General features: G+C 40.3%; 1 protein-coding gene across 1 annotated transcript in view; it reads left to right on the forward strand.

Annotated features, from left to right (window-relative positions):
• The window catches only part of PPIL2 (peptidylprolyl isomerase (cyclophilin)-like 2), a gene marked incomplete at its 5' end in the record, with an annotated part of 68,622 nt that overhangs the window by 31,574 nt on the left and 14,363 nt on the right, over positions 1 to 22,685 (forward strand). Inside the window, 3 exons of the mRNA XM_009072209.1 lie at positions 11,134 to 11,223; positions 12,619 to 12,652; positions 21,701 to 21,818. Of these exons, the coding sequence (XP_009070457.1) occupies positions 11,134 to 11,223; positions 12,619 to 12,652; positions 21,701 to 21,818 (242 nt within the window). The remainder of the gene's footprint in view (positions 1 to 11,133; positions 11,224 to 12,618; positions 12,653 to 21,700; positions 21,819 to 22,685) is intronic.

A 22,685-nucleotide genomic window follows, 5' to 3' on the forward strand; every position in this document is an offset into this window, starting at 1 on the left:
AAGGAAGGAAAAGAGAAAAGAGAAGGCAGAGCACAGAGAAGAGAGAATAATCTAAGGTTTCACAGCAGGTTACTGGCAGAACCAGGAACAGAACCTCTGTGAAACCAAGAGCAATTTGTCAGCTTGAGTACATGTTGTTAAGATCCCCAGAAATGGTTATATTTGTTTCCAAAGCCTCAGCTTTACAGAACAAACCTAAATGAAAACCTTTGACTTTGTTTTTCACTTCCCGTTGTCTCAGTTTTTGAAGTTCAAGTTTGCAAACATCTTCCCTTTGCCTTTAAGAGATGTTCATTTTATAAAACAACAGACTAGAGTTTTTTATAGTCTGTACAGTCTGTTTATGGGGGAAATCTGTGACTCTTAAAATAATAAGCATGGCAAGACTTATGATAGATGGATGAGTTGTGGTGACACTGATGCCTCAGACGTCACTGCTTGGTAGTGTTTGCTTATTTATTTGTACAGCCATATCTATAAAAGGAAAAAGGTTTTCAACATCAAAAGCTCAAACCTTCCATTGTTTACTGAGATTTTTGTCTCAGGAGATCATAGGCCTGAAGGTAGACGTTTCAGAAAGTTGAAGGATGTGAATAGGGGTTTAAATGGTAAAACTTACTCTGGTTGTGAGCCTCGCAGAGTTTAAGGACAGTGGTGCTTGCTGGGAGCTGGGCTCTCTGGCATGAAACCCAGAGATCTTCTGGGTTGCATTCATTTTTGCCTGCAAGAAAGGAAAGAGGAGCAAACAGCATAAGCCTTCTAGCTTTCCCTTCTCTTCCTTTCTCTCACGCGGCTAAGGATACAAAGTATGTGTAAACATCTCAAGCTGATCTATGAAACAGTATGAGGATCTCCGCAGCAGCCTATGGTGTTAGTAATTCTGTAGTTCGCTGTCATCCCTACAGGTGTTTTCCATGCTCTTAAATAGTAACACTGTGTAATAAGGCAAAAAGCAGAGGATGTTAGTACAGCAATATTTAGGGGAAGCAGCAGAATGAGCAGATTGCACTGAATCATTTGTTTTGCCATATGTTCTCAAACTGGCTCCTGGCTAAAGCAGGCTGACTGCAGCTATTCTTGTCGGCGTGGGGTTTTTGGCCACATGTGTGACCAGTGTCACTCAGTCCTGAGGACCCAGTCTCAATTGCTCATTATAAACTTCCTGTATGATATCCATTGTGTTTCCTTTTTTCCAGATGAATTCCTATTCACCTCCCTTTCACACACACTGCTTGCTCATATACACATTGGAAGTGTGTGCCTTTTTACACAATCAGACATGCTTGAACACTGGCCTCAAACCATCTGTTCCTTTCGTGTCGGTTAAATCTGTGTGAATTAAGCAGACCTTTGGCACTGCAGAGGGGAAAGAGATATATATTTAGAATAAATAGGAAAAACTTGCTGCTTTAGGGAGGTTTTCACAACATCCAGTTTAGGTCATCATCCTAGGTCTATGAAATCAGTTCTTTCCAGGAGGCGCTTGTTTTTCTCCCTTTACTATATAAGGAGTTTGTGCTTCTAACTTTGGTTTTCCTGAATCACACTGAGGTTAGGCACATGAGGTAGCTCAGTGCAGACAGAACAAAAATCTTACAAACATACAGCACATATATAGGTTGCAAACATATATAGGTCACAAGCATATGCACAGATCAGCTAGTATGGATCTACTGAGATTGCAAAGACTGACATGGAAAATGGGGAAGTGCCAAAATCTAAGCGTCGTTAAATACATCCAGTTGACCCTGCTTGTGAATATGCATGGCAGTAGTCTTAATTAATCGTATGCCAAGTTTTTATCAGCTCTTCTGGCTTATCCAGTGCACAGACTGAACCAGTCCTGGGAGCCACTTGGCGATGTGTTTAATGGTTTAAATACAGAATTTGGTTTTCCTGCAAAAGGGCAGAATGTGGGTAAGGTCCTTGAATGCAGTCAGAGGGGAGTGGACTGTATCATAATGCTCCCAAATTTCTTGTGCACAGGCTTTTTTTTTAATTGCTGAGGGATATCCTGTGCTCTGGTTATTATGGAAGCCACCCTGGCAGTGGTTGTGTTTGCACAGTACTGCAAATACATGGTTGTGAAATTCTTGGGGAAGCTTGAGGGTGAAGTTGTTATATAAGTATGGCAGATAAATACCTGTGTCCGGAGGTAGGACTTGCAACATTTAAATTACATTTGAAAATAGTCTTATGGTTTAGGTTTCAACATATACTTTGAGGTGAAGTCTCCTCACTAAAACAGAGAGCAGCAAGTCACATACTTGCTGCCTGAGAGTGTATGTCTGCTGAGGCTTCAATTGCATTTTTATGCCTCTGAGCTGTATTTAAGCCGAATATTCTTGCAGTTGTGTTCTCAGCACTCTGCATTGCTTCTGAAGTCTGCCCAGTATCTCTTGCCTTCAGTACCCTCCTTGGATTCTCACTCACTCTCCATTCACAGCTCTGTTGTTGCCTTCCTTTCCCAGTTTTTGTGACCGTGCCAATGAGGATTGTTTGGAGTTCAGTCCATATGTACACATGGAAACTTCTGTTTAAAAATAAATCTAAGGTTCTTCATATACTGGTACTTTAATGTGCCAGTCAATAAGATTGATTGTGATGAAGTTCTTCTTAGCACCAAAAACCTAATCAAGAAATGTTTTGTATCGATCCAGGGAAGGAAATCAGTGTTGCAGTGTGATTGAAGTCATCAGTTACTTTCTGACAGGATTCAGAAAGAGCATGAAATAGGGCTAGAATCCAGATATTTTCAGTGTTTGAAATCACTTGTTCAGAGCACCAGAAAGCCTCACTTTGGTTCCAGAAAGATGATGTGTGGTTTAAATCATTGACCTGAGAAAAAGCAATAAAAAGACTTTGAAAGATAAGCTGGATTTTTTCCCATCCATTTGAATTTTTGCCTCCGATGAGCAAAGGTACACTACTGTTCTCTCTTTGAATCATAGCTGTGTGCCTAGGGAATGTTTTCACCATTTGTTTTTCTCCCAATCTTCTTATTCAGATACAGTATGTTCCTCCTGATGGGGACTAATCAGGTGGCCATTTGTAGGGACGTTTTCCAGGAAGCTCAGCTCAGCTGCACATAAGCAACAGTTGTTGTATACACTAATTGGAAACAAATTTACAAAAATTCTACTTACCAGAACTAATTCTGGCAAGTAGAGAAGATTTAACAGCATCCAACAAGTGTTATCCTTTCAGTTCTTGTCTTACACATCACCAAACAAATAAATTAAGAAGAAATAACTGATGAAAGGCAATGAATGTCACTGCATTTCTTGTGTTTTCTTTACTGAGTTTTCTAGTCTCCTCAAGTTCTTCTAGCTGCTTTAATCATGGTGGTGCTGCTGGGAATAACTGTGTATCATCCATGTGTATTCTGTTGTATTAGTCACTGTAGTGATGAAGTTATACCTTGTGGGTGGTTAAGCAGCCATTTATATATATATATGTGTGTATATATATATATATAAATATGTACATTTTACCCTGTCAAAATGACAAACACGTGGTTTGGTGTTTTATCTCCCTTCTCTCCTTTGTGAGTTCTCCACATATAATGGTCACTGTGGGGTAATGGTTTGGTGGTTAAGCACATGCCAATAGCTCTAATCGAATACTAATCCAAAACTGCCACAGCAGTTTTTGTAAATTCACTTGTCTCTCTCAGGTTTGATACTTTAAGGTTTAAGGGCAAAGTGTCATAACAAAGAAGAATATGAAATGGATTTCAAAGCTCCATCCAGCATACCACAAATGCTTTGTGAGGTTTTAGGACCTGGCAAACTTTGTTTAATGATGATGTCTTGGCACAGCTATCTGAAGAAGCCATTATTCTACAAACATTAATGTTTTAATCTTTTGAGGCCTTCTGACCTGTTAAATGTGCCTGTGATCTATAAATGTGTAATCCAGCCTCTATTCTTTGAAATCATTTCTCCTTTTGTGTGAGGGACTGTTCTGAAGATCAGAAGCCTGTAAACTTCTTATCCATTTCCAGTGGGAAAGAACTGAGTTGCTGAACAAATCCTTTGACCTCCTGACATGATGACGTTTTCCAGTCTTTCCGAATCTCTCTTTTTCTTCCGTATTTAAACCTCTATTCTACTTGCTTTCTGTCAGCTTCCTATTGGCAGACAACTGGCTGATGTTTTACCAGTATCTGTTCACTCAGTGATAGATTGTAAGGATGAAGTACAGTGGTCTTGGCATGGTTGTAATGGCTTATTTCATATTTTTTCATCAAAGTAGCTCATTATAGGAAGAGCTGCAACTTTCAACTTTGATAGTTCTTGTCAACAGAAACTAAAACCAAACAAAGCTGTGTTTTTCCAGTAGAGCAGCAGCTGGATAAAAATGTTTGTTGAAGAGGATGTTATTCTTGGTGTGTTTTTTCCTCAAATTGCTACAATAGCAGACGGATCTATTGCTCTTTGTGGCTGAGAGTCCCTGATATCCCCCTCTGCCTGTGCCCGCATGGGGCATTCAGTCTGGGGTTGAGGAAGGTGCTCAGCCACCTCCCTGTGAACCTGTCCCTGCCCTGTGGGGCTTGCTGCCCTGGGCTGTCTCTGGTTTCCTGGCAGCCATGGGTGTTGGGTAATTGGTGGGAAGTCATTCTGCACATTTGGACCCTTTCTGCCTTCCCAGCTGCCCTGACAAGCTGGATCTGTGAAGGGAATTGATTGTTATTGGATTGTGCCACTTGATTTTTGACATTTGCAGGCATGGGATGCGGGCATTCCACACCAGCTGTGTCTGCCACTTAGTGATCCTGAACCCGAGGATGAGGTGGATGGTTTGGAGTTACACAGCTGCTGCTCTTCATCTTTCTTTGACATGTTGCTTGTTTGTACCTTGGCTGCTCTGATGAGAACAGGGTGACCCTGGGAGGCTGACAGCTACCAGAGCTTTGCAGTGTAGTGTGGCAGTTGTTAAAGGTTGCATCTTCTGGAAAGGTGGAATTTATGTGCAGCCAGTTGCAGACTGACAAAATGCCAGGGAGTTGCTGTAGGACCTGCTATACTCCCAAGTTTTGCAGCTGCTGGAGGTTGCTCAGGCAATTAAAAGTTGCATGCTCATTTAGGCTGTACCTACCATTGCTATGCTGTGCTTGCCAGCCTCATGCTCTTCAGCACCCAGCCCTGCACTGCACTGTCTGACAAGCTCCTGAACCCTTGTGTAATGACAAATTTGAGAGGGGGTTGGGGGAGGAAGAGGATTGCTTTCTTTTCTACCACTGCAGTAAATACAAGTTAGAGGAAAAGTTCTGTGATAGGGATGCTGACTCTGTCTCTGGAGAGCTAGTAGTTAACAATGACAAATTAGATGAGTGAATTAGATGCCTTGTTTAACTTGAGTTGTGCTCAGCTGAACTGATTGATTGTCCCCGTGTTTGCAGAAAAGTGAGAAATAAAACTGGAGTGTATCATCTTTTTACTGGCATCTTGTCTAAGCTGAGCATCTTGCTTAGACTTTGAAGAAGTTTTTGGTAGCATCTTGAATGTCAGTGCTGTGGAAGAAATGCCTTTGAAAAGTGAAATTTAACTATCTGCTGAAGTCTTTGCTAAATAGCTGATAAATTACAGTGGGTTTCTGTGTAATGAGAATACATTAATTCTGCTCTTTGTTCTGAGCGAACTTGGAGGCTTTGAGGTAGCAAAAGAGGCAAATGTTTGCTATCAAGTCAGCAATCTATTACCCAAGGCATAGTTTGCTTGTTCTGATTCTTTTTTATTCTCAGGAAGAGTCTGGCCCAGTGTGTTACCCACAGTGCCCTGATGCTTTCATCTTTCCCAGTGCTCACTCACTGGAACTGTGCTCTTCTGATCATGGATCACAAATTGACCTGAATGCTTTTGCTCAGGGTATAACCAGATTGAGAATAGTGTCCCTTAGATGAACTGTGGCTTTCTTGAGCTGAACCACCGTAGGCAGCTGTTGTTTGCCACTATAACCTGTCACAGGCTCAACCCCTCTCACACACTGGGGAACTGTTAGCAGGAAAGTGGAGCTGGCAGGGAGTGATGTCTAGGTCTGTAGTCAGTGTTTCTCCTGCAGGAAATGTCATGGGCTTCCCAAAGTGAAATTCTTCCTAGGCTTTTGCAGTGGGCTTTGTGGAGTTTTAGGTGGTTTTGTCCCTCTTGCTCTGAAACAAATCGAATAATGCTCCTAGTTCCTTGGTGCACAGTGAAGTAGGGTGCTGTAAATGGCTTTCCAGAATAGTATTGCACTAGAAACATTTATATGTCCAGTTTCTTTCCACAACCTGGAGGAGGAAATAGACACTTGCACCTGATAAATGGTGATTCCTGAAGCTGCTGCATTACAGTTTGCTCTGACTAAGCCCTAAATAAAGCCAAGTTTTTATTGATGACTTCTTTTCTGTGTGATGGGTAGGCTATGAGGAGTACAGATTGAAAGGAATGGGGAGAACTGAGTTTAAATCTTACCAAATCACCTCTTTATGGGCTCACACATTAGAAGAGTTGCTGGAATGATCAATTACAAGACTGAAAGTGCTCTATGTAAAAAAAAAAAACCAAACGTAAATGGATTAAAGCAAAGCAAAATCCACCTTGCATTTTAAAGGAGATCTATGTTAAAAAAAAATTGAAGGCTTCGTTTGGAGCTTTAGAAATTTCCATCACTAGTTCATGCCTTAGTAGTAGGATTCTGGCATTTGTGAGATAAGATGAAGGCTGGAGAATGCAAGTTTAATTTGTGAGGAATGAGCTTTTCATGATTCCTGCTTTGAAACATAGGGTTAATAAGCATATAGCAAGGCTCTGTAGTTTGGTGCCACTACTACTAGAGTTCATCCAATTTAGAGAGGCAAAAAGAAATAAAAGGGAAGTGGAATTAGCACAGGAAAATTATACAGATGTGCAAATGACAGCTTCTGAATGCTTAGTGTGAAATTTCCCTTCAAGGTTCATGCACATCCTCAAGGGATGGAGCATTTTGAAATGATTAGCTCTTCACAGAGTAAAGCCTTCTTCCTTGCAGTCATGGCAACGACTCAGGAGCTCCCCTCTCTTCCCATCTCCCGTACCTTGGCAACAGGAGTGCTGCAGGTTTTTAATCTACTCCTGTTTGGCTCTTCAGCTGCCCAATACAGATTCTGAGTTAAGGTAACTTTTGCAAATGTAATGACCCACTGTTACTAATGAGAAGGAAGAGCTGCAAACCAGGAAATCAGGTAGGGACCTGGCTTGGTTAGTTTCAGCCCTCAGGTCTTGGGATGCAGCAGGAGAGATGGATTTTGCCTGGTTTGGAGCCACCCTTGCTGGCAAAATAGAAACCGAAATTGGCTTGGTTAGTACGTAAATGTGGAACAATGTAAAATCTGCATTTCTCCTAGAACTTTATAGTAAGCAGTCAGGTTGAGTTTGTTTTCTGTTTTGCTTTGCTTTTCTAATTTGTATATTCCTTTCTTCAGTGTTTTCCCAGTATCTGTGATTTCACAGTCTCCTGTCACTGTTTATGTTTGCATGGTCATTCTTAGTAGCAATCTCTCTTTAATCTGAAATTTGTCTGTGCCTAGTAACTTGTCGAGTGCTGGTGTTTCCATGTAGTTACCTACTGTGTGATAGCTAAATGGAGACTTAAACCTACTTAGAAAGCCATTGGGCTATGGCCCCATTAAATATACATATCTTAGAGCCAAGCAAAGCACTTGTGTCATCTTCTGGAATAAGAATTCTTCTGGATTCCTGTCTCAAACCATTTATTAAAATTTTACCACTTGTCTTGAGTGTGAATTTTCAGCAGTTGAATAACAGTTATCTGGCATCTACAAAATAAATAGGGAGCATAGTTGGAGGAGGTGACTCATTTTTGGTTTAAATAAGATTTTTTTTCTTAGTATTTGTCACTTGGAGAGAGAAGTGTCTTTAAATTGAAGGACGTCACACAGACACAGCATTCACTTACATGGTCCCAACTTGACCTAAGAAAAGAGGATTTCTCCGTCCTACCACACTCTTTGGTCAAAAAAACCTTCCACAGTTTTTAAATCTGACTTGTTAGGACTGTCACTGTGTCCTTCTGAGCAAGTATTGCAGTAGCTTTAAAACGTAATGTTTTTCTGTTGGTGGCTTTCAGATCAGGTTAACAAGGTGGCATTTTTCCCTTGACTTTCTTACATGTAGGTTTAAGTCTTAGCTTATTAAAATAATTTAAACAATTTTCTACTTAATGTAAAAGGAATAAAGAGGGGAAAGTCAGCTGCTGCTGTTGAGGCCAATTGGAGACAAGAATAGCCAGAGGTAAAAAGAGGCACTGGAGCACATAGTCAATAGTGAGCCAACAAGAAACCAGCATTGCCTCCTGTGCTCCTGCATTTCCAGGTGCCTTGGCCATGCCCTCCTCCTTCAGCAGTAGTGTGAGGCAAGTGGTGTGGAGGAAGTTTATGAAGAAGCAGCCAGTTTTGCATTCAGAGACTGCGAGTCTGACATCTTCCACAAGATCTTACACTCAAATAACAAAGTCAGGTTTGTTTATATATATTTGTCATCAGTCTTTGTAGTTGAAACAAAGGCTTCAAAGACTGGGCCTTGTTTGTGTGGTCAATGCAGAACATAAGTTCATGTCTGAGGATCCGCACCTTCCCCATAAACCTCAAGTCTTTTTCTCCTGCTTTGGACAGGATGCTGCTTTAAAAAAATCCCTGAAATGTGCTTGGCAGTGTGAGATTTGGCAAGAACGTTAACTGCTTTGAATAAATCAGATAATCTGAGCCAGATATTCTAGGTCAACTGCCTGACTGAAACTGGGATTTATTACAGATTGAATTCAAACCTTTTTATTTGTGGCTACTATAAAAGGTAGTGGTAATGTTGCTAAGGAACTGTTTACCTGCCAGATGTATCTGTGTGATGCATGAGGTGACCATGGGAACCAATTCAGTGACAGTTATTTAAGGAAAACCTTGCAGTGAAATGATTATTGCATGTATACTAAATATTTCTGCAGTTGCATTTCAAAAGGTTATTTCTGGGAAAGGGTGTAATAACTAGAAATCCATTTAGAGAGAAGGGTCAGCATAGGTCCTGCATTAAAAATACATTATTAGAGCCAGGGTTTTGATGTATATTTTACAAATCGTGTTTTGAAAATAAACAGGAAATCTGTATTGGATTATCAGCTTTGTGCAAATTTAAAATGGTTTGGTGTGTATTCATAGGGGACTCAATCTTTTGCCTGATTTCATTTTTTGTAAAAAATTAATTACAGGTTGCTGTATTCCCCTCAGAGAACTTATTAACTATGTGTCTCTCTCCAAAGACTGCTTGGCTCTCATGAGATAAAGTGCTTTAGGCTAAAAACTGCTGATACCATTTCTGATTCATAAAGGAATTTTTTTTAACTCATTTTTATCCTTACTGACAGTTTTCACGAGTGATGACTGTAAGCACTGCTTTAGGATCAAGGCCATTGTGATATTGTCTCATAAAGGAAGCGTGTGCTGCACAAGTGGTTCTTCAGGGGGTGAATTTTACTTGAAAGGTCGAGTCCAAAGATTATTTTAAAGCATATGTGTTGAATTCAAAGGAAACATTTTCTGGTTTACTGTGGACATTGAAACTATAGGAAAACCTCTTGTTGCTTGTTGGAATTTTTGTGGAGTATAGTTACTTACAAGTTGCCCTCAGAATGCCACCAAAATACATGTCATAGTGGCATTATGGTACCATTGGCATTTACTTCAGTAATGAATTCTGTTGGAAATCTAAGCTGATGGCTGGTGTAAGATTGCATTGGAATTTGCTTATTTTTTCAGTTATGACCCAGCTGACAACTGTCATCTATATCTGTGTAGAATAATTAAGAAGGAATCATTATAAAGAATTTATAGTGACAGGTAGAGGTTTTTTTGGATAATTAAGAGACATTTCAGTGTAAATAAAGAGGGGTGAGGATGATTGTGTTTCAGATGAGAAAATACAGGAAATTGCAGTTCACTGAGGTTCCAGATGAATACTTGTATGGATTGGCTTTTCAAAAGATAGAGATTATTTCATCCTTAAATGATTGTAATCAGGCTGGCCTTGTCTTTTTGCTTTTAAGTCTCTTCAGGTTGCTCAGTCTCACTGTCTGTCAGCAGCTCTCAGACCAAGAGTGATGTCACAGCAGTGCAAAGTGAATCAGTGTCTTTCAAAAGACAAGTCTTGTGTGTGTTCATTTACAGCCATGGCAGCTCATGCTGGGGCTTTACTTGCCAGCACATACAACAAGAAGGATATTTTTAAGGCCTGTAACAACTCAAATTAGTTAGAAGCATTCTTTTGTAAAACTGGAAGAGATTTATGCACATAATCCAAAGTGGGGCTGGAAAACATGTTCAAGTATAGAAAACAGGCTGTTTCTGTATCTGTATTTGCACATGTGAAGGTATTTTAGTATTGCAGAGAAGAGAATCTGTACAATTACAGTGGAAGGATAATTAGGTAGACAGCAAAGTTTTTCAGAAGGTACTGGCTCATAAATTCAAATAAATAACTTTAATTTGCACTGTGAAAGTGAATTAGAGGTTGGCAATATATTTAGCATCTTTTTTTTTATTTAGAATTTTCAAAACAAATTGTCTGTTTTGTTTTTCCTGTGTTCCAGTGACTTGGGTCAGTCTCATTTTTACTTCCAAGTGGTTGAAAGGACTAAATGCTTCCCTCCTAGTTAGCTTCAGTGTTCTCACTTTGAAACAGTGGAGAGAGAAGTCAGTTCTTTCTTACTCTGGGAAATTAACTTCTTCTCAGTGCTAGAAATCCCCCTTTGGAACAGGATTATGATGCACTGGTGGAACTAAGTTGCTCTAAAGTCTCTGAGCTTACCTGCTTTCACTGTCATGATGACAACTGGGAGCTCATGTTATCTGAGCTAGTGTTCAGCACTTCTTTGTGCTAATTGGAAGGTCTGGGTTTAATTTATTTAACACAATGTGTGTCTCTCCAGTGTACTTTAAAAGAGCATATATTATAGGCTTTTTTCTGTAGACAGACTCAGTCCTCTCAGGTCCTGCCTGACTGTTTCCTTGTAAGGCACAAATGAAAAGTGATTCTTGTAAACAGTGTAATGACCAATTCCTTGTCTAAAGGTATTGCTTAATTAAAGCTGCCCTTTGTCTTTCAGACACCCCGAACATGTGAGAACTTTATCAAGTTGTGCAAGAAGAACTACTATGATGGAACAATTTTTCACAGATCAATTCGGAATTTTGTGGTGGGTATTGATAAAACCCTGTGTAATGTACAAAATGTGATGTCCTCAAAATATTTATTTACTTTAACTCAGGTTTAGGTTCTTCCATGCATGACAACTTGCAATAGATGTTTATTAAATATACCATCACAACTAGATTTGTCCTAACTTACTCAATGTGTACTTACGAATCTTACCAACAACTGCCCCTGATTAATGTTGTCACTTGGAGCATCACTGCATTTAGCATTGCTTTTGCTGGTGCTCCAGACAAAGCCTTTAAGAGTCACTGTCTTGGCAAGGCTCTTGTTATCTTCTGCAACCTGTGAGTGGGTGGTTAATGGACAGGAGGAGGGAGAGGGAAATGCTAATTTGGATAAGTAATACTGTGACCTGTTGAAATCCCATTCAGATGAAACTTTAGGCAGGAGCTGAATTTCTGTTTCAGGTTGTTGTACTTGGATACTGTCTGATCATTCTTTCCTGAGTGTGCTCCAGCACTAGCTGCCCAGGCCTTCTTTGTGAAGGAGTTAAAGAGCACCTTGTGTACCAGAACATTGTCTTTGGTAGTCAAAGATCTCTGTTTACATACTTACAGTCCAGACAGCTTAGGATATTGCAGCTGCCCTGTATCTTCCTTTCAGAAGAATTAACAGCCTGATCCCAAAGGCAGAGCACATCTTTCAGGAGACATCACTGGAAGCTGCATTCCATCCCATCATCCTAAAAAAAGCTTTTTTTCTTTTGACAGCACTGTACATTTCAGTTCGTAGTTAAACTCACAGCTAAAATTGTGCTTGTGTGCTATTACTGTGAAACTGGCCATGTCACACTCCCTCCACTGACATTAGAATACGGAATATTATTTCTGCAGATTCTGCATGTGCAATGATTAATGCATGTGATTAATTTTGTTGCTGAAAGGTTGGTTTCTCATGGGTTTGTTTCCTATTGCAGATAGTGAGGGGAACACTTGAAATACAGGTGCAAATACAAAAAATATTCCATATTCTCTCTTTTCTGCGTTCCTATCATGTGCAGCGTTGGTGGCAAAATGTAAAACCTTTTCAGTTCCAAAAGCAGTGCATCATCAGTTGAACAGCAGGTTATGACTCAGCAGATAATAGAAAGGATGATCTGGTTAACCCATTTGAACTGGTTATTTTCCCTATTTACCCACAGGAGACCTATTATTTTTATAAAACTGTCGTTCTGCTCCTGGATAAGCAACATACAGGATGACAGCTGGCTGATAAAAGCAACTGCAAATAAGTAGTAATGGTTTCCTTGTTGCTGAGTTGTCAACATGACACAATATAGAAGGAAGAAAATTGAGCAGAATTGGCTTTTATGGTTTGTATTTAATGTCTTTCACACAGATACATATGTAACATTGATTTAATTTTAATTCTGCAGATCCAAGGAGGTGATCCGACTGGAACAGGAACTGGTAAGGTTGAGTTTGAATCAAGTAAACCTTTTCACTTCATGTACTGTGTTGTTACATTTATTTTCAGACACTTTGCAGATTGTGTTTACTTTAAAACAGAGGTTTTATTGATATACTTTTATGACCATTTTGACTATGTTCAAAATTTCATCTGATATATGAGTCTAAAGCTTGGGCACTCTTCCACACAGAATTCTGGTTGGGTTTTTGCTTCCTTTTTCTTCCAGAAAATAAATAAATGAAAATTATAAGAATTTTTACAGCTGGCCTTCCAGGGCAAAGAACAAAGGAAGAAACACATTCATGCAAAGTTGCTTTCAAATTCAGTGTTAATGAAATACTTGAGACCTGCCTCAGAGTTGGTGAATGGCCAGATACCATCTGTTCTCCCAGCTAGTTGCCTTGTAAAGCCCAAGCTGCTCTTTTTCTAGCTTTTAGCAATCACTGTTACTCAATTCTTCTGCCTGTTCTTTCTCCTTCGTTAGAGATCTGATAACAGTCATATCAGAAATGGTCAGGACACAGAGCAGCTGAAGGCCCTCAGCGTATTGCCTGCCACAGGAGATATGTCACGTTATATCTCTAGGTGCTGCTGTAAATTTGCTCATTTTCCACTTGCACCTCTCATCTATCCACTTGTGGATGTCACTAGCACCCCCAGATCCTCACCTGGTCCTGTAAGGTTCTGTGCATTTTTGTTCCAGTTCATACATGTGTCATTTGTGTATGGAAGCACAGTATCCTTCTCTGTGTGCTCACAGATCATCCAAAAAAGATGTCTTTGCAGGTGTTGAAGACTTTGGCTCTATTTACTTTGTCAGTAATGTTAGTGTGAGTTGCCCAACAGCTTTTCTTGTGTATGTGATAAGCAACAGTGGCAAGATTTGAGACTAGTTAATGGTTCTGTGTTTTGATGGCAAAAGCCCATTAACAAGAATTGTTACCATTTATGCTTGGACTGTGAAAATAAATGTGGTTTGATTTTTTTATAAGGAAAGTTTCAGTTCATATCCCAAAAGACATAATTAGGAACATCTTTTAAAATGGGAAATGAAAGAGGTGTCAGGAGACGGGTGAGATTTAATAGGTTGACTCAGACACCTCTCACCCTTGCAGGGTGGAGTTCAGATCCTGCTGTGGAATGAAAATTAACTTGCTGGTGTCATTATTGTCTCTGTTTGTGCAAATGGTAGAAGTGCTGTAAGACAGCACAACTAACGCTTAGCAGAGGACTGACAGTGCTGCTGCACTGAAGGTCAGGATTCAGCTCTACTGGCAAAGCAAATAGAAGTAAAATGCACATAAGCTATAGAAGAAAAATCCTCCTATGTGTATTTTTACTTTAAAAAAGGAGTCTAATGACCTCTGGTCTCTTCCATCTTGTTTTCCTCTTTGTCATTCTTAATTAAGTATGAATATATCACAGGTGAGATGTCTGGCAAGCATCTGTCAGGACTGTTAAAGTTCTATTAAAATGAACAGTGTATGCTCAAATAGACAGATTTTTAGGGACTGACTGCAGTTATTGTAGAGTTCAAATTGTGCAAATGTCTTCTTTGCAACTGAATAGCAACTTTCAATATCTGTAGGGCCTACAAGGAGCCTGAGAGGGACTTTTTGTTAGGAACCGCAATGGTAGGACACAGGGAATGGGTTCAAACTGAAGGAGGGGAAGTTTAGGTTGGATATTAGAAAAAAAGGTTTTTACTGTAAGGGTGATGAGACACTGGCACAGGTTGCCCAGGGAGGCTGTGGCTGCCCCAAGTATTCAAAGCCAGGTTGGATGAAACCTTGAGCAGCCTGATCTAGTGAGGAGGTGTCCCTGCCCATGGCAGGGAGGGTTGGGACTAGATGATCTGTAAGGTCCATTTCAACCCCTAAAATTCTGTGATTCTGTGAATGGTTTTTATTTTTTTGAAGACAGTTGAATTTTAGATATCTTTACTTAATTGCTTATTGAATTTGATATCACAAGAAAATCTAAATGGGCAGCCGGGTGGGCTGCTAGATTGCTCTTGAACTGCTATGCCTGTGTCTTCAATATTTACTTAAATGAAGCTGCTTAGACAGTTCACAGAGTGCAAGTAGTCTGTCAGGATTTGTTCCTGACTACCTGATAGATCCAGGGCACTTGACTGTGAGGCAAAAATTTCACTTATGTATCTCAAGCCACATGCTGTAAGAAGGTGCCCAGACCTAAGGACCTGTCTGGCTTGATGTTGTCTCTGCAGCAGGGCAGCCAGAGGAAGGTACAGCTCAGCAGCAGTGTTTGAGCATGGCAGATGCACTGATGCCCTCCTAGGCTCCCATGGTGTAAAAACGTTGGTCCATTGGTTTGCTCATTATTAATGTGATCACAAACATTCTCATTAGGAAAGCTTTGAAATAAAGCACTGGGATTCGGTACTTTGTACCTTTTTTATGTTGGGCCTGTATGTTGTTTACAGGATAAATTCCTTTTTTTATTTCTCCTGGCAGCTGGAAGGATTTTCAGTATTTCTTTGACTCACTGCTTCTAAGGAGGAAAAAAAATAATACGCTTCTTTGAAAGCTAAAGAGGCCCTAAGATTTAATGGTCTTTAGAAGTAAATAACAACTTCTGTAATATCAGAGAAGCATATGAGAATAGAACGGGGTTTTCTTGTCACATATTTCAATTGGCAATAGGAAAGACTATTTGGAGGTTACCCTTTAAATGTCAATATTTTAAACTGTTTCTAGAGCAGAAGGCTCTATTAGAGCCTTTTGTAGGAAGACTTCAGAAAAAAAAGAACATACTTTGTTTCCTCTTCCACACAGAGCCTTCTGCTTTAACTGATTGTCGTGGTTTCTGGCTAAAAGGTTTAGGATTTTTGGTTGGTTTTTTTTTTTAAAAACCACCTTTTCCAAACTGATACATGGAACGTGCATTAAGCCTGTATATAATTTTCTTCTATTGATTTAATTATTCCTGTTTAGTTCAGGAACTAGAGCAGGCTTGTTGAAATATCTTCCCACCATTTGGTTTCTGTCATCTGACATTCATCCCATGTTCAGCAACAGGTGTCAGGTTTATGGTTGCAACACCCAGATGCTTAGATGATCAGCCACTCCATTGCTATCTAAGCCCAGGACTGTTCGTCTTCTGGGTGGGTTTGGGCACATTCAGTACAACCTGACATAAGATTACGTGTTACACGTCCATAGACTGCTCGTGGCTCACCTGGATTAAGTGTGCTTGTGTTCTGGAAAGAGTTCCCAGAGGTAAATGCCAAGCTGGTTGTCACTGACTGTTCATTTCCATGGCTACTCCAGCTGAACAGTTCTCTTTGTGAGCAGCACTGATCCTTACTTTGTCGTTTGTTATTCAGCTCCCTGATATGTGCTTCTTGAGACTCTTTCGGACTGTCACAAAAGTAACTGTGACCCAGCAGACACATAAAGGACAATTGATTCCTGGTACTCAGTGGTTCATCTTGGGATAGAGGAGGGTGGAAATTAGCATTATGGCATGTAGGAGTTGAGATACCACACTGGGAAAAGAGTTTTACCTTAGCACAGCTCTGAGACCTGCAGTGCCAGAGCAGTCAGATATACAGTCCTGCAAGGCTGACACTGGTTTGGAGGTCCAGACTCGTGTTGTACAGCCTTCAACTGAATGTTTCATGAGTCTACTGGGAGAAATTGTATTGTCCTGCAGCAGCGTATTTCTTTTCTAACAAAATAACCACCATGGAGGCAGTATTCAGAGCAATAAGTTGAGTCATGGTCATTCTTTGTAATGATTAATTATCTGAAAATGAATTTTAGATTTGTGATGTATCTCTTTTCCTGCTGTTCATAACAACTAAGTGGTTGAACATTGTGAGTAATTCTGACTCGTGGTTGTGCAAGTGGAGCAGCTGCTCTGTATTCTCAGTGTTCCAAATAATAGAAGAAAATTTGCATGTAGGAAAAATAGGTTTGATATCCTAACCCTTTTGTATGAAAAAGGCAAAACTATATGCAAAGCATTACATTTCAGAGTAGCACAGGCATTTTTCAACTACTTTTACTTGCAACCTGTTGGAAAGTTCTCATGAATCAGCTTGTGTGTGCCTCTGTCCATGTGTGAATGCAAGAGGGCACAAAGAAGGCATATAATAGCTGTGAAAGTCCAAGACAGAATACCACCATAGATGGGAATTGCATTTTGGTTGGCAGCTCTTCTAAAATGTCGATAGCAAAGGACTGTGGGCAAAATCAATGCAATGTGATTTTCTAACAAGGCAAGTTCCTAAACTATACCAGTTTTATACCCCCTTTTCTTGCATGATTGAAGCCCAGCAAAAGGGCAAGAGCAGGACCTTTTTATCTAGCAATATACTCCGTTTAGATTGCAGCCTCTCTGCAAATCCAGGCCTAGGTATGTGGGTTTAAGAGTCCCATGTCCTCTTATCTGAGAGGAGAGAAGCACTTACTGCCTGAGCTAAGGCTTTCATATTTGCAAAATGATTCCAGAGTCTCACTTGGAAAGCTCCACAGAAGTGTCAGATGTTATTATGTACCTCGTTGTTCCAAATGACAAGAAGAAAATTACAGAAAGTAAGCCATCATTTTTGTGAATCAGAGCCCTCCCACTTCCTTACCACTGCTTAGCAATTTTTATGCCAGAAAAAGGAAGGATTTATTTAAAATCACAACTGTCATGAATGATGATTCCCAGCCCACACTTGGTGCTTGGAATGCTACATTTCTGAAGCCTTAGGTGTATCTCAGCTCTTTGCAAGAAAGCTGTACAAATTCTATGATTTTATAAAAAAAAAAACTTTAAAAATGCCTTTAGTAGGAACAAAGACTACCGAAGAGTAATCTGGTTTTGTTCAAAAGACAATCTGAAAATGCAGCTCTTCACTGTATAGTTGCTAATGTGTGATTGCTTCAGATGTCAGTTTAGATCTATTCACCTGTTCACTATCAGCACAAGATGCAGATACAAGACTGAATAAGTAACCATGCTGCAGTACAAGCTAAATATATCTTGCTGCTCTGGATAGCCATGGAAATAATTACTAATTTTTTTAAGAGCTGGGTGGTCTGTTTTGTTTCGTCTCTGTGTGAGAATTAGTTAAACACCACTTTAACTTAAGATAGTTTTTTTAAAATGAAAAATGTGTGGAATTGTCTCCCAGCTTCCTTCAGCTTTGAGTCTTGTGTATCTGAGTAGGCATGTGATTTTCATTTTACAGAATGGTACAAAAACTCCTTCTGGCTCCTGACGGCTTTGATGTTGTACAGATTAGATGCTGTTGAAGGCCAGTGTTTCTGTGGCAAATCCCAGGTACATTTCCAGCTTTGTGCAAACAGGAGCTCCCCATGAGCAGGGATATAAGTACTGCTCCATTTCGCATTCCCAGCACCAGTCCAGCCAGTGGCAATACCTGCTTGGGGCCATGACTGCTGCCCTGTGAACTCCTCTGATTTTTACCACAGAAGCCCACATAATTTTTTTCCAGCACTTTTTGTAATAGGATCTCAGAAACATTTGCAAGTCCAGTAGGCACACAGCTCCACTTGTACAGAAGATAATTGTATCAGGAAGTAAGCTGAGAAGGTGAAGTGACAGGCAGTGCTGCCTGCTGTGAATCCAACATCCAGAGTCAGTTCTTGTGTTCTGTGGGCTTTGCTTGTAGGCTGATACATCAGTGCTGGAGTGAGGGGGTTGCATCATCGTGACTCCATATATAGTCAGCAGTGATCCTTGTGTGCTCTGAGGAAGATTTGGGGAACATAAGGAGGAGCCTCCTCTCTTTATGGCCTATACTGGGAGCGTAACATGAGAGGGCTAGAGCCAGACACTACAGCACTCCCACCTCCTCTGCATCCATTCTGGTTTCGGAGAATGAAGAAGATGGCATAGCCACACCTCCCAACTGTGTTGAGAATAAACACAGTAAAATCTGCTACATATTGAAACACCTCAAAATTATTAGTAGTAGGTTTGGAGCCTGTGAATGATTTTCCCAAGTTTACACTGAGCTCTAATGTAGAGAGTAAAATCCCTGTTCCATTCTCCCTGGCTGAGCATTAGGCATTGTACTGCTATGGCACTTGACTGATGAGGGATCTGTACTTAGTCTTCATAGAGAAAGTGATGCTGGGTTTCAGTAATTAAAAAAATATGTACGTGTAAGTTGCCATCCTCTGGCTTGCTCTGTCTAGTCCTGCTTCAAGCAGATACATGAAGCCTGGAACAATTCCAGAGGTTAGCAGGCGTTTGACAAAAAGCACATTCAGGCTGGTTTTAATTTAAGGAGAATACATTGGAGTTTTCCTTTATTTAAAAAAAAAAGAGTATTCCCTTTAAATTATTCAAAAACCTAACCCAACAACAACAAACCCAAAGCTGTGCCTGCACTGCTGTCTGAGTGCCTCTGCAGCGTCTCCACCACCCCTTGCCAGTCTGTGCTGCTTGGCCTCTGCAGGCACTTCAGCTATGTCCTTTATAGGATGTCTGGCCTTTTAGGCAAATACTGCACAGGCCATTCCCTGTTCTTGCTGCAGCTCCTGGGCAGACAGAATTAGCCTTGGAAACAGCTGTATGGCAGACAGAGAGGGAAGCAGGGGCTGCGTCTTATGCTGTAACTATCTGCTAAAATATTAGCACTTATTTCCAGAGAACCGGAATGAACCAAGGTTAGCCTTCATACATATGAGATTAATTCTGACCTGCAGTGCATGAGCTGAAATGAAATCATACAAAAATAAATATTCCAAAACCCAAAGATCATGGCTCATTGCTCCTGTCTGCAAGCTCTTGGGTCTGGTTGCTTGTTGTGCCAGAAAGAGAGAGTCTCCCTGTCATTCACAATTTTTCTCTTTCCTTTTGAATTATTTTTCTGACCAGTGAAGGCTTCAGGCTTGATTCCACTCTCTTTCATCAGCTTGACAACACTGTAATTCCAGCATCAGATGGAAGCATATGAGGGGTGTAGCAGACTCACAGGTTTGGCCACTTGCCGCTGTGTACCATCTCAACAGGCAGCGCTCGTGTTCCCTACCCTCTGTAAACTTCAGACAGCACAAACTCCCCTGGGTTAGGGCTTACAGCAATTACAACTGCTTTACAGATAATTGGGATTTTCTTCAAGAGATCCTTTGAAGCAAAATTATGTATTTCTTTAAGAGAAGTCCCAGTGAAGTTTGTGACTCAGGTGCAGTGGAACAGTGAAAGAGGTGTGTGCCCAAACCAGCACAAGGTGAAAGGCAAAGAGGGAAGAAGTAGTTGCAAGGAGCATTATGCTGCTGATGGGCTGTGGGTCTGCAGGCTCACGGGTGTGTTTCTGATTTTGGGCAGCACCCATTGGCCTGGAGCCTCACTGTATTCTGAGTGTAACTTGTTTATTTACTAACCGTCAAGAACTTTGTTTTTCTGAACAAGGCAAGGAACAGAGGCGCTGCCCAAGTAAACTCTCTTAGCAAATAGGAACATGCAGGGAGGTTCATTAGCAAAGAAAATTACTGGCTTCTGGTAAGACGTTTTCTAGTAGGTTGAACTCTTTGGATTTGGTTAGAATAGGTGGGGTTTGGATCCACCTTGAAGACAGTAGAGCTGGCTGTAACTGTACCATATCCCTGTCACCCACTACTGGAAAAGATTGGCATATGGGATCAAGCTGATGTAAATTAGGTGATCTTAAAATATTCAATAGCCAAAGATTGCTGAAGTAATCACTCCTCTACTCCTGGTTAGAGAAAATCCCTACAAGGTTTGTCCCCTTTTGCCACCTCTTGTCAAATTGCAGAGCAGGCAACACTCAACTCTATTAATAGGCCTTTTGAACATAATTAATTGGGTTTTAAGTGGGTCAGTTTTTTTCCAAAGTTTCTCACTTGCACAGTTCCACTTGCAGCTGTCCATATGTGACGCTTTGTTTCCATGGTATCATCTGTAACTTTTCTCATTTGATGCACTGTTGTGATTTTTTGCATAAGGTTTTCAGTAGGAGTGTGTTTCGTTCCCAGGTTTTATTTGCTGTTTGCCTCTGCAGCCATGTCATCAAAATGCTTCTCTGTATTACATGTGCAAATAGCCACTGAGCACCACAGATCCTTTACTGACCTCCTGCTTTGCCAGTGATACAGTTACTCTAGAGGATTCTTGAGCCAGGTCTGCAGATGGACCAGTCTTGCTGCCTGTTTGTATAGTTTTGTTTGTTTTATTTTTAATACTGTCCTAAGGTGAAATGTCTTTTCATGGTTTGTCAAACAAGATCGTGGATTTGACTGTAAAACTATGACTCATCTCAGCCTTCGTTTTTCTTATTAAGAATGATCCTGGAGGAAAGTGCAAATGAAAATGTCAGATCTGTCATAAATAATGTAAAACTGACAGCCAGGAGGAGAGCTCTCCCAGACCCTCTTGCTGTCCACAGTCACACAAGGGAAATCAGTTTTGGGCCTGGGGTTTGTGCAGTTTTATCATCCTTTTGCCTTTGTTGCATTTAAGTGTTCACATCATCCAGGTATCTAGTCCAAATATCTAATATTTGCCTCTTGTTTTGGAGGACCATATATTGGCATTCTTCATTGTTTATCCAGGAATTCAGGATTTGAACTTATAGCTCCTATTCTTAATTGTTTCTACAAATGTATTTCATCTCCCTGGTATTTTATTTCCAGAAGCAATGCTATATCCAGAGAGCAATTAAACAAGAAGTTCTTTGTGTTTTGTCAGGAAGCCACTTTTAAAGATTTAATGTCTCAAGAGAGAAAAATTAGGGTGGACCAGCAGTAAAAAATTAAATCCTTGACAGTTCTTCAGCACACAGTACATAAAGCTGTTGATAAGCAGTGTGGTCTGTTGCAGCTGATAGTGTGAGGGCACAGAATTGTGTGGCCAGTTGCAAACATCAGATTTCAAGGTTGTGCTAAAATCCTGGCCTGGTGATAGGGATGAGGTAAGAATGCATTACACACATGGTGATTGGAAGTGCTGGAAACCTTGAATTTAATGTTAGTGACTGCTATAAAATGCAGTGGGAAACTAATGAAAACAAACATTTCTTCCATCATCTTTTCTCTTTTAAGGAGGAGAATCTTACTGGGGAAAACCTTTCAAAGATGAATTCAAGCCCAATTTGTCCCACACGGGACGTGGTATTCTTAGTATGGCCAATTCGGGACCCAACACAAACAAGTCGCAGTTGTAAGTACTCACTTGGTTTTTGTGTTTTATTGTTTCCCTCTAGACAGTGTGTCTTACTCTGTTAAGAAAACAAATGACATTTTATGAGCTACTCTTTAAAGTTCAGTCAAGTGAAATATTCTGTCGAGTGCTGCTTATTGCAATCAGCACTACAGCTGCTCTTACCCAGTCAAAGGGAGGCATGGCAAGAAGACCCATAGGTTTATTATATCATCATTAATTTGTCTTTTCTGAGTTTATGATTTGAAGTTTTTGTTTGTTTTTGGCACTGTTCCCCCAGTGTTACCCCTGTAAGATCATTACTCACACCTCTTCACTCTGTTTAAATTTAGCCTTGTATTGAACTCTTTGAAAGGGCTTCATGAAATGAAATATACACCCTATGGAAATATTAGTTGTTTTGTCTCCTGATTTAAAATAAATTAGAACAGTTCTGCTCTGTTGAAATGTGTAGCCCCAGACGTGGCAGAGTGCAAAATCTGAGATTGAGAATGACTTGGTTTTCAATGCACTAAAGCAAAATTAGGACTAAAATGATGAAAAAAATGCATAAAAAAAGCAGGAAGAACCACCAAGGAAATATAAAGGTACTGAAGTTGTAATAGGCTCATATATGTGCAACATTAATACGGGTGTTTGCTTGCAGCCCTTTGAAAATGTTCTGTGTCACTTTGAGCCAACAATTTATTGGTTACTGTCTAAATTCTGCAATATAAAAAAGTTGTAAAAAAACTCTGCAGCAGTGTGGTTGGCTCTCATTGAACACAAGTGCTTGTCTCAGGGCCTTTAATAGGCTTACTCGCATAGTTAAGGCTAAGCACGTGCTGGGCAGGTCGCAGGATCGAGTTGCTGTACAACTTATTTTGG

The sequence above is a fragment of the Acanthisitta chloris genome, unplaced genomic scaffold (genome assembly GCF_000695815.1).
Source record: "Acanthisitta chloris isolate BGI_N310 unplaced genomic scaffold, ASM69581v1 scaffold11113, whole genome shotgun sequence".
NCBI classification, from domain to species: Eukaryota; Metazoa; Chordata; class Aves; order Passeriformes; family Acanthisittidae; genus Acanthisitta; species Acanthisitta chloris.